This window comes from Centruroides sculpturatus, unplaced genomic scaffold, assembly GCF_000671375.1.
Source record: "Centruroides sculpturatus isolate CEXI.00-Female unplaced genomic scaffold, Cexi_2.0 scaffold103, whole genome shotgun sequence".
Taxonomy (NCBI): Eukaryota; Metazoa; Arthropoda; class Arachnida; order Scorpiones; family Buthidae; genus Centruroides; species Centruroides sculpturatus.
The window spans coordinates 26873-39659 of NW_019384303.1; the positions used below are offsets into that span (position 1 = coordinate 26873).

At 31.2% G+C, this 12787-nt stretch overlaps 1 protein-coding gene across 1 annotated transcript in view; it reads right to left on the reverse strand.

The window, feature by feature from the left end:
• Positions 1 to 3507: 3507 nt before the first annotated feature.
• Positions 3508 to 12787, reverse strand: part of LOC111617819 (calcium-transporting ATPase type 2C member 1-like) — a 31731-nt gene continuing 22451 nt past the window's right edge. The window contains exons 14-18 of the mRNA XM_023359133.1: positions 5601 to 5717; positions 5384 to 5531; positions 5079 to 5174; positions 4861 to 5002; positions 3508 to 3818 (exon numbers count right to left, since the gene is read on the reverse strand). Coding sequence (XP_023214901.1) covers positions 3694 to 3818; positions 4861 to 5002; positions 5079 to 5174; positions 5384 to 5531; positions 5601 to 5717 — 628 coding nt within the window. The 3' untranslated portion in view covers positions 3508 to 3693. The remainder of the gene's footprint in view (positions 3819 to 4860; positions 5003 to 5078; positions 5175 to 5383; positions 5532 to 5600; positions 5718 to 12787) is intronic.

A 12787-nucleotide genomic window follows, 5' to 3' on the forward strand; every position in this document is an offset into this window, starting at 1 on the left:
GGACAAATTTAATAAATTTATAGTTTTATACATGGATTATACAGGATTTGTTAATGAATGATGATTTTTTTTCTGAACCGTTTAATAATAGCATACAATGTAATTTTTCTTGTTATTAATCCATAACTGTAAAATTATTTTGACATTTTTAAATTTTAATAATTCAGCAATTATTAAAAAAATTGCTGAATTATTAAATTATAACTGTTAATTAGAAAAAGAACTAACTAAAAAGTAGGAGAAACAATAGCATATCTGCATAGTAAGTCAAATGCCACTTTTTATTTTGTTAATGTGCCATACCGTAGTTTGTGCAAAGTCGGTCGGGAACATCTCGGAATTTAAAATAAAAATGTTAGAGGGTTGCGGCCCAAGCTTGTAAGACAAACAGAAGTATACATCCAACATTTGAACTCCAAGTAAAATACATTGCGTTGCAGATTTACATTGTACAATGCATCATGAGACTTGTTGTAAGGTGCGTCCCATAAATATAAATGCATAACTTGTTATGCAAATAAAAGCTAAACTAATTATCATATAACAAAACCAATTTAATTTTGAGGTAGTTACAACTTACAAATAAACATGTTAAACAATATAATTGCATGATTTTTTAGTAACTTAACAATAAATTAATTTAAATCAAAATCATGTTTCTCACTGTCCCAAGAATATAAAGGCATAATACAAAATCACTAGAACAGCAGACAGTATTGTTACAAATCTTTAATAATAACCAATACACTTCCCCTTTTTCATTATAACTTTGTAGATATGGTGTGACATTGATTGTATGTTTTTGAAGGACTATTGTAGTTATTTCTTCCCAATGGATATTAATTGCATGTTTTAATTCATCTACACTGTTAGATTGGCACCTATTAGCATATACAACTATAGCTAAGATTCCTCAGAGTTTTCCATTGGATTCAAAATCTGGGGAACGAGCTGTCCAATCAATAACTAGGACTCCATTATTTAAAAACCACTCATAAGTTGATTTAGTTGTGTGGAGCGTTATTACGAGCATTATCTTGTTGGAAAAACCAAAGATTTCCAGCAATTATAACCAAGGCAAAAGATAACTTTCTAACATGTCTTGATAGTGATTTGTATTCATTTGGCCACTGAGGAATGCAATATTTGTCTTGTCAAACCAACTAAACCCACCCTCACTGAGCCCTCCTCCTTGCTGCCATTTTGAAAATATTTCTTCCTCACCCCTCAAATCATGCCAATAACAAGTCCAACCATCTGGTTCATTGAGATTAAACTTCTCGTCACTCCAGATTATATGCTTCCGTGTGTCTGTCCATCCCATTTTCTCCTGTGCCCACTGCAAGTGCTTTTGTTCATGGATGGGGGTTAGTGACAGTGCAGGCTTTTTCTTCTTATAGATGAGATGCTGACATGTACTGTACTAACAATTCTTCCAATTGTAGATTTTCATACATTAAGCTCTGATTTTGATGCTAGTTTTCATAAAGATGTTTTGTTGCTTTTGATTTTTCTCTATTTGTAAGCTTTGAAGGTCGACCGGTTGACTTCTTTTGTCTGTATTTGTCTCCAAGCTTTATGAAATTGTCAATTACAGTTGAAGAATGATTAATTTTTTTTTCAATTGCTTTTGCTGAGTAATTTTCATCTCTTAAAGCTGAAATCTTGCCTTTATCAACATCTGTTAAGGGTTTTCACATCCCATGATGAAAAACAATCCATTTACATAAATACATAACAAAAATAAACATTTGAAATACATGGCAGTTATACTGTAATACTGTATGACCTATTGTTAGAAAATCGAACCTGCCTTTATATTTTTGGGACAGTGAGAAACGTGATTTTGATTTAAATTAATTTATTGATAAGTTGTTAAACAATATAATTACTTTATTTATAAGTTGTAACTTCCCCAAAATTAAATTGGTTTTGTTATATGATAATTAGTTTAGCTTTTATTTTGCATAACAAGTTGTGCCTTTATATCTATGGGATGCACCTTAAAATGGTGGATGTACTGTACTCAAGAATGACAAAGGTGACTAGCAAGAGTAAATTAATTAAACAACTTTAAAATGTTTATAGGATGTTTAAAACACCAAATAATTATTTTTGATTTTAATTAGCATTGTGACTCCTACCATATGATATAGTAGTAGAAAAAGTCCAATGCACTTTGTAAATTTATAGAAATAATTTCCCAAGTTGTTTTCGGATTGTCACCTTTGTACAGATTTATAGGCAAACAAATCATGCTGTTGATGATAGATGCCACGAAAGAACTGACCTACTTCTACAGTATTATAAGTTATTTTATGAACCCAGTTATAGAAATTCTATGGATGCTTCACATCACTTGCAAAAAATTTAATAATTTCTGGATTAAAATCATTATTTTTCACAATGTTATTTATTAAACAAATGCATAAATAATCATTATTGTGATAAAATATTCATTGATTTTAATTTAACCAAAACACAGAAAAATGCATAAGTTTGAGCCGAACTTCTCTCAATGCTCGATGTTCCAAACACTGTTGTCAAATTTCTAAGCTTCCAAGATGGTGGTGCTAGATGTTCAAACTTCATGTTTTAGAGACAGAAACTTCAATTGCAACTTCTCTGTCGAGTAGGAATCCTGTATATAATACTTTTGAGACTACTGGCTCAATTTGTTTACAAGCATTTTACAAATAGTTAAACAACAGAAATATTAGTAATGAGGAGTAAAATGAGGTTTCAAATTTTGAGGTGACTATGGTATCATTTATTCTTAATCTGGCATTAGATCCAAAGTAGAACTTAGTGGTTATACCTTATGTCATGATTTTGTTGATTACAGTAGACTGGAATGAAGCTTCTACACAATGTAAATTATACTTATCTATTTATAATCAAATACTGTATATCTGAGAGATGGAAGAATAAAACAAAACACTTGCTTAGATACTTTTAAGCTGGAATAGAATGGAATGTATGCATTTGTAAAGTTGACAAATCCTGGTCATATTGCACCTGATGTGTAAGCGAGGGCTTTGTTGTAATATCTCTTCTCATTCTGCCTTTATCTGTTGCATTTAATATATATACAGTACATCATATCTTTTAATGGCAATTATTGTACTTATTTAGCTTAATCAACAAATTAAAATCATTAAAAGATATGGAAATTTAAATAACAAATAAACCTTAAGTAAAGAAATGTGTAAAGGATGTCAAAATAACTAACTACATACATACAATTAACTACAATTTTAAAATTTTCTTTTGCTTTTATTGTCAAATTGAAACATTGTATTAATGTTAGGCTTGTCAAGACACTGCAATTGAGATTCGTGACAAAATTTAACATAGCACACAATGCCTACTTACAAAATTAACAAACAAAATTACCGTTTTGCTTTCCATAATTTAAATTATTCTAAATTAACACAAACTTCATACACTCGATAAAACATTTCATTTATCACAGCTTGGTAAATGTACAAAATTTAAAATAAAGTATCTCCGATTGTTCTTTTTATCTTGGACCACGATTTAAGTCGTTCCAAAATTGGTGTACGGCTTTGGTTGTAAAAAGGATAATTTTTTTTTTTTTTTTGACTCTGCTTAAAGCATTGAATCATCGCATTGAAATCGAAAGAAATGCCAACGACCAATTGGTGCCAAAAAAGTTCGATCTGCAAAATTTCAGACAAAATCATCGTCAAAGAACTGTTTTGCTTTGCGCCTCTTGGAGATAATTCTTTCTAACAGCTTCTTCAGTTCGGAAACCACCAACACCGACGAGGCTATCGCTACCAATATCAGAACATCTGAAATGAACATTTTAGTAAACGAGATTATTATATTAAAAGATATAAACATTCACCATTTTATACAGTAGTGCTTCCAATAATTAAGCATATATAGAATGAATTTGTTTGACCAGTTATTTTACCAGTCAAACAGAAAATAACACCAAAATCTAGTCTGAAGCAAACTTCAAGACTAGTATGAATTAATAGATTTTGACAAAGTGACAAAATTATGTTACAGCTAATTCTGACTTTATCCACATGATTATGGATAAATTGAAAAAACTAGGGTTGCATTTTATCTGCATTTTCTGCAAGTTGGATGTATAAAGACATTTTGCTTTCTAAATGAACTAGCATTTATTTATTGAATAAAAAGATGAGATAAATGAAAATAAATGTTGCAGCTTTAAAGTATTTTGATTGGTATTTGGTAAATCATTAGTAATAAATTTATTTGTTTAATTTTTTTCAATTAAAATTTACTAGAGGAACTCTATTTTTAATGTTTGTATATTTTTGTGTAATCCTGTGTTTTTTTTTAAGACACCAGTTGTAATTAATACAAATCCTCACCAAACACTTAAATTTGTATCAAAATAAACAATCTCAGTGATAAAATATACATTTTTTATTTGTATATTAATCTTTTGTTATGGGTGTTATTTTTTGGGGAGGATATCAATCTCCTTGTGACATTTCCTTTTGTTTATGCAATAAGTAAATAGGTAGATGACAAGAACAAGCCAGAAACAAAATGCTCACATTCACAAAAAGATAATATTTATATTCAGCTCTATCTGAACAACAGTAGATAGCCTCCATATTATTCTGATAAAGCATTAACTTTATTGGAATAAAGTTTTGTTTTTGGATAATGTAAGTGACTTGATTGCACTTTTTGAGAATAAATTAAACTAACTATAATATGAAAAATAATTTTTTACTAATTCTCAATTTTTTGTCAAAATGAATTACCAAAATATTAATGTATTCATTAATCATTTAAATACTGTAATTTTAAATACAAAAGACAATAAATATAATTTTACAAGCTTACCAGTCACAGGTAAGGCCTCGGTTTGAAATATTTGCTGTAAAGGAGGAAAGTAAATGACCAACAACTGTCCAATGACAGAACCAGTTACAGCTAGAAGGAACATTTTGTTACTAAAAAGGCCAATAGTGAAAACAGATTTTGTCTGAAAAAAGAAAAAAAATTTGATTAAAATTAAATATTTATTAATCTGTTAAATCTTCAAAATGAAAAGATATTACCTGAGATCTACAGCTAAGAGCATTGAACATGTCAAAGAGAACAAAACAAGTAAATGTCATTGTTGTATCTCTTGGTGTAATTTTATTGTCACTCATCTATTTTAATAGAAAATAAAACTAAAATTAATCTATATCTTCCTGTTATAAATTTCTCATATATTTTACAAATCTAAAAATGATATTCACTGAACAAGAGACAATATATTAAACTAACACATTCTAGATCTTCAACTCTTCATCATATCAAAATCTAATTATTGGCTAACAAACTTTAATAGCATTAACACTACTGAACATTTACGAACCTCTCTTCGAAAAACCCAGAATGTACCAGTTATGATGATAAGAGATGATAAAATTACATTGAAAATGAGTTCGCGATTAATCATCGGTTGCTTTACGTCACGAGGCGGCTGTTTCAGTACGTCGTGATCAACGGGTTCTACTCCCAAACTGCAAATACATTTAAAAATAAAAAATTAATTTAGAATCATTCAAAGTTAGTACAAATGATATGTATACCTTTGTGCCGGAGGGCCGTCCATAATAATGTTAATCCATAATATCTGCATGGCATTTAACGGATTTGGAATATGCATAAAAGTGGATATTGCAACCAGAGATAATGCCGCTATACTCCTATTTAAAAAAAATTATTTATTAGCAAATCATAAATCTAGTAATAAATTTATAAATGATTTGGTAAATACAATTATTCATTATTAAAAATTACATATATCTAAATCAAAATTTATTTTAAATAAACTATCAAGTTGACAGCCGAGGCATCAGCCAACTGCTCTGCAGGACCTGGAATCAAATTGAGACACCCAACAACCCCTTTGTGGGCCTGAATGAACTCACCATGGGTATGATTAATAGGCTCTCTTAGTACTAACAGGGCAGAAGGAGGAGAAAAAAAACATGGTAGTAATAGCCAAAATTTTGTTTTGGTAAGTCAATAAAAATATTTTCTATAAAATGAGAATTTTGGAGTAGAAATTCTCTTTAATTCTATATTTCAAAGATATGTTGAAAACACCAAAATCAAACTATTGTTTGTTTGTTTAGTTATGGCAATGCAACACTTGAGTGTTCTGCCTAGGGGGATGCTTCCCGGGGTCTTTTTAAGAGAAACTGGCCCCTATTTAGGCGTTACAGATGTGGAGAAAACCTGGAAAACTCCACGTGGCCAACCCGTCCCAGCGAGGCACAAACCCACGACCGAACTCCCAGTTCAGGGTACGAAGACCGCTCAGCTACTGGTGGACCCCAAAATCAAACTAATAAACTGTTGTCAAGTCAGCATTTTATTAAGGGGCCATCCATAAATTACATAAGGTATTTTGGGGTGGGTGGGGTCAAGGATTTCTTATGATTTCTTACTCGGGTAGGGGGTTATAGATCTTGTCTTACGTAATATTCTTATTTTTATTTTTTGATCTCATTGAGTGGTGGCATTTAGAATTTGGCTTCAATTTGGCGGTTTCTATTAAGAATGCTCGTTGTCTTGTGTGTCTTGATAGAGTAATAACACTAGCAGATTCATGCTCTAAACATTTTTTGTCATGGGAGAAAGGCTGTGTGGTGGTTTCTCTCTCCTTTTTTATTAGAATAAGTACACCACTCCTTAGGGTGTATAACACTAAGAATACATAAACCAAAATACATGATACAAAGTAAACATAAAATTAGTATTTGGCTTTTAGTGAAAACTAAAATGTGAAACTAGATATTAGAAATTATAAATAATCTTTTCTTCCATATTTTTTGAACATAATTGTAAAAAGCATGAAACAGTGGTTTCTGAACAAGCTTATTGAGTGGACGTGGCCACCTGAAACCAAGTGTAAAAATTTCTAATTTCAGAATAAGTCTATCTTGATCGTAAATTGGACAATGATAGATCATATGGTCGACGGTGTCTAGGTTTTCTGTAGAGCAAAAGCAAGAAGCAGTTTCTGCCCAGTTATACATTGCCAGATAGCTTCTAAAATTACCATGCTCAGTAAGTAGTTGAGCAGTAGCAGACACTAAATCTCTAAGTAGTGTTGAATGTAGGTTCTCATCACTAGGAAAATAAAGTCTTGTTATTCTACCAGTTTTACTGCTCAACTACTTTTACTGATTCCACTTTTGCATAGTGTTGTCACAAATATAATTTTTAAGGCTGCTACTTGAGAGAGGGATGTGAGTGTATTCCAAATCAGTGTCCTTTGCAGCTGACTTAGCCTCAAAATCAGCTTTTTCCTTTCCTAGTATGCCAGTATGGCCAGGAACATATATAAAAGTTACCTTATAAATAATAGTACATATTAATTAACTAATTAATAATTATATATTTTGGACTTAAGGTTTTTAGGGTTTCATAAAAAAAATGTTTTTGGTTAAAATCTTTCTGTAAAATCATGCCAAAATATTATGTAAGATAGGGAAGGGGGATCAAAGAAAATATTACGGTTTCTTACACAGGGGTGGGTGGGGTCTAGAATGGCTGAAATCGCCCTTAAGTAATTTATGGACGGTCCCTAAACATAGTAATTTTTAACAAATTTAAAACACTTCACTTTATTGTCTATAAGCTGAGCCAGCACTCCAAAAATTGGCTTGCCTCAGGCAGTAAGTTTATGCCACACTTTTTCTCAGTTGCTGGTAAAGTGAGGGCAAAGGAAAGGCAATAACATTTTATTTCATTTCTATTGCCACAAATCTATAAAAAAAAATTTTCGTAATATTTTGTGTGTGATTATTTATTACAGACAGAAAACAAAAACCATTTTTACATAAACACATGATAAATGCAATGCAGTTTTAAACAATACATTAAAAAGAGAAACATTATGTAAATCAATTTTTTCTGTTTGGTTGATAATATATCTACTTCTGTAAACCTTTCTTGCACCATTGAATACAAATCATTTTTAATCTATTTTAATTTTGAAAAAGATTATTCTCCACTAACAATGGACACAGGAAGGATTAAAATAATTCTCAATAATATAAAAGCATTTGGAAAATTTTCAATTAAATTATTTTTGTCAATATAATTTAAAACTTTTCATGGTGACATTTTATTTTTAAAAATAATTCTAAAGTTGACTGAATAAATTCAATGGGTCTATATTGGAATCGTTATCTACCATCAATCTCATATGTATATCGTGACAAAGATTCTGAAGTTATATTTTAAAAATTATTGGCCAACAGTGGAATATCACATGAAATACAAAATAATTTATTGTAAGTTTTCAATTGGAAAAATTTTTCCTACCAGAATTCTCTATAATCAAGTTTGAAACCAAGAACTAGAAAAAACTGCATTTGTTTGTCTGACTTTCTGAAAACTGTTAGTGCCAGTGTACCTGGCATGGCACAAAATAAAAACAATAAAGTGCCAATTGATATATTTATACTAAACAATTATTAAATAAGCCAACTAAGTAAGTTATTTACTTAATTGTTGTTCATTGTAGTAAATAAAAATTTTAACATGTGATCTAGAAATGTCACCTTCTTGAAAGTGCTACCTGAGGCCTTGCTGCCTCATCTCATGCACTGGCTCTGTCTATAAGAATGATTGATCTGGGAAATTAATTTTTGTTGTTTCTCATACCAATGATATAATACTAAATTTGTTCCTAATAAACTGACAAGTTCCACTGCAAAAATTAATGGTAGATGATGCAACAATTATTACAAAATGATCAGTGAATACTTATAAAGTGCAGAGAATTCATTATCAGGACCCCAATTCATTCCTAGACTATATACACAGATGGTTCGTTGCCGAACCTGATACCAAACTGTTGCAAAAGTTTCTTATTGATTCTGTACAAAATGATATCAGGTTCCAAATCTCTATCTCCCGAATGGATCAGCAGATCAAAAAAGAAAAAGGGAAGTCTGCAGAATGCAATAAGCTATCTATCAATACCTAATTCATTGAAATCTAGGAGGAGTTCAGCTAAAAAAAAAATATNAATAAACAAGGTTTGTAGCACTGCCAAAGAAAAATAATTTAACATATAAGGTTAAATAGATTCAAAAGTTCAAAAAGCCAAATAAACATAGACAATGAGCAACATAAACTTTTGAACCCAAGCTTTTAGTAGTGACAAGCATGACTCTCCATACTGTGCATATAACATGTGATGGATCTAACTGAATCTAACGCCATTGGCTGTCAAAAATCAAATAATAGCTCACTTTTCAATTCTGGTGTAGTTTGATATGGGTGATACCATTTTGTAAAATGCATGGTAGATGCAAATGTAACCTGGCAGAATAACTATTGGCACAGGGCTACATTACTCTATACTCTTTCAGTATTCAGTATTATTCACATTGATTTGAATAATAACAATACATTAAAATCAATCATTAAGATCAGAATTTTGTAAGCTAATAAATTAATATATAATTTAATCGCTTAATTGGGACAGTAGCTGAAAAGAAATTTAGCAATTTTTGATATATTTTAGGGATCTTTCGAAAATATGTAGACACTATGTACACTAATGTTGTGTAGGCCTAATGGTTGGCAGAGACAAAGCAATTTTGACTTTTGCTTGAGCAGTTCAGTTTTTCCGGAGAGGGTAAGCATAGTGGGACATATCACATGGGATCCCATCTGAGGCGGTCCTGAATTCAAGCTACTGACCCTGTTCTGGATTGGACCGAACGATCCCTTTAAAAGTGAAGGGATCCCCTGACAATTTTTAAGGTCTCTCGACTGAGTTAGAAAACAGCTAGAGTTCCTTGAAAGGTATTGTGTGCATAATTACATCTAGATTAGGACAGCAGCCATCTGATTGTTCAGACCAGCATCTGGAGCTGATGGATTCTACAGACACTCCCAATGAAGTAGCCTGTCTCCAAATAAAGGAAACTATGCTCAAAGGAAGACTGTAAGGTGACTTTTGGACGAACTCTTTCCTTTCTCCCTTTTTAGTTAGAATATGTTCAAACTAAAAAGGGAGAAAGGAAAAATCGTTTGATCAGGAACAAATCGAACAGTTAACCCTACTAGTATGTCACTACTAATACTGTATTTGGCAACATTAGCATGATGTGAATCAGTTATCTATTGTTGTGAGATCAATAAAAATATTAATTTGTACTGGAACTAGAAAGAATTAATCAAAATTATCACCTTTTTAAATATTCCAGCAAATAATTTAATATCGTAAAAACGTTTTCGATCGTCTTTAATGATCTTCATCAGTTAAATGATAAAGTAAAAAGAACATTAAAGAAATAGAACATAAATTAAAATTACGAAAAAATAATAACTGCACATGCGTTTGTAATGATGAGCACTTAACGGAATTAATATAATATTAGGGATATAAGAATATAAAAAATAAATAAAAATAAAGAGCTCAACAGTTTTCTATTAAAAATTAATGTTTTGTAAAAATTACAGTTTATCTTCATAGAATGATTTCCATGCTGTAGATAGAGAGTGGGCGTCCGTATGATTGATACAAGTAGTTTTCCCTTGGGCTTTATAAATCTCAAGTTTTTCGAGATGTTTGATGGAGTGCTTGTTAGACGTGGGTCTAATGATAGAAGCTTGCTCCCATATAACCTGAACTCCTTGCTGGTTGGCTTGCAACTCCTTGCTGGTAGTATCTTACACCAACCAGCAAGGAGTTGAGGTTATATGGGATTTTATAAAGTATACTACATGTTTAAGTATATTCTGGTTCAATGCAGAACTCAGATATTTTGATGCGAGTGCTTCCCTGTGAATAATGCAATGGATTCACAGTGCATCAGAATCTTTGCTTCAAAAGAGTGCATGCAATCCTCCATAACATCCAGACATAGAACAAGCATCATCAGTAAAGATACCAATGCATTTGGTCTACTCCAAATTATTTTCAAAAATAAAAATATCAAGGATCTCGAACAAATCATGCCTTAGCACCAACAGTGATACTTCTACAGAAGAGAAAGTCTTCTACAATGTTATCATCATCTATAAACTGTACATAGCAAAGCAAGTGAGCATCATTATTATCATCTGTGTTCTCATCCAGCTGCAACCCAAATTCCTTCCCTTCTATTTTTTTAATAACTGAACATTGGAGGTCCTTGACTATGTATGTGCTGTATTCTGCGACTGATAGTGTTATTGGACAAATGCACTTTTGAAAGCTGCTACCCAGCAGACCCACCGATCATAATGTTCACCATATCTACAGCAGCCAGTAGAATGAGTTTTTCTGCAATGGTATGAGGCTTTTTACATTTTATGATTCAATTCTATGTGCCACCTTTATTACTGAGTTAATGATTTGCATCAGGTCTGCTAGATATTTTATCTTATCACATTAAAAGTGGAAGTAAAATTATGAAAATTTTATATTATTTCACGGTGCCCTAGGGAACCGCGGTGCACACTTTGGAAACCGCTGCACTATAAAAATGGTTTTATAGTTTAAACACACATTTAACATAGATAAGTTAAAACTAAGGACATTAAACAAAGGTTTTTATCAATAAAAGGATTGCCATATTTCGTGGCATATGAGACATACTTCTCCCTCTAAAACATTTGTCTCAAAACAGAGTGCATCTATATTTCATTTTAAATCATGCGAAGGCAACCATAACTAATTAAAGAAGACAAGGGATACATTCTGTCTAGTGAAATGAGATCTTTAATGCATCTGGTTTCATTTAAGACAGGTTAGTACTCTGTGCACGCACTAACTGGTATTGTAATCCCACATTTTTTCACACAAAAATTCTCTAAATTTCATTTCAATTAATGTACTGTACAATAAGATACTATAATTATTTTCAACAATGCATAATTTCCTTTAAAAAATGTTCCCAAAAAACAGCTGCATATTATATGTTGGAAAATACATTAATTCTCAGTAGGTTCTTGAAAACACAAGAAGACAAAGAGTAATTGAAAATGAAGAGATAATTCAAACAAATGAAAAGAAAGATTCATCAGACTTAGCAAAATATAAAACTGTAAATTACAAAGCAAAGTCAGTTAAGGAAATCGTATGTTGTTTCATCAGTGGGCATATGGATGTCTGAAGTTGCTACATCAAGAGAACAGCCGAAGAACTTTCAAACTGTCAGTAACAGCAAAATGATGTGTCTTAAACATTACTATTAATGGTCAAAAAATGTAACCTGTACTATGTGTTGTTCTGAATGCATTTCAAGCATTATATACTAATTTTTCTACCATGTTGGTTATTTCAAACACATTTAATTTGAAAATGCCTGTCCTCATAACTTAATTCTCTATTTCTTATTTTTGTATTTAACTTTTGGTTAATGCATTTAAATAAAATAAAACATATATTATGTAATAGAAATTAACTAAAAATACATGAATTTTTAAAAAATACTTTCTGTGTATACAATCAGTTTCAAAAAATTTTTCCAATTTTTCTCCTAGAGCAGGGTCGGCAACCTTTTGAGTCAGAAGAGCCAAAATTACAATTTACTAAATTTCAAAGTTTTTAAAGAGCCACAAAATTTTTTCTTGCCAACAATAAATAGTACTCGCATAAATACAGTAGAGCGTCGTTTATCCGAATCAATTGGGGACTGGGGTGGTTCGGATAACTTATTTTTCGGATAACGAATCATGTACGAAAAAATATATGAATTTATCCCATGTTGAAATTTCTCTCCATTGCGTGTCGCTTCGCATTTATATTATTTTCTGGAAA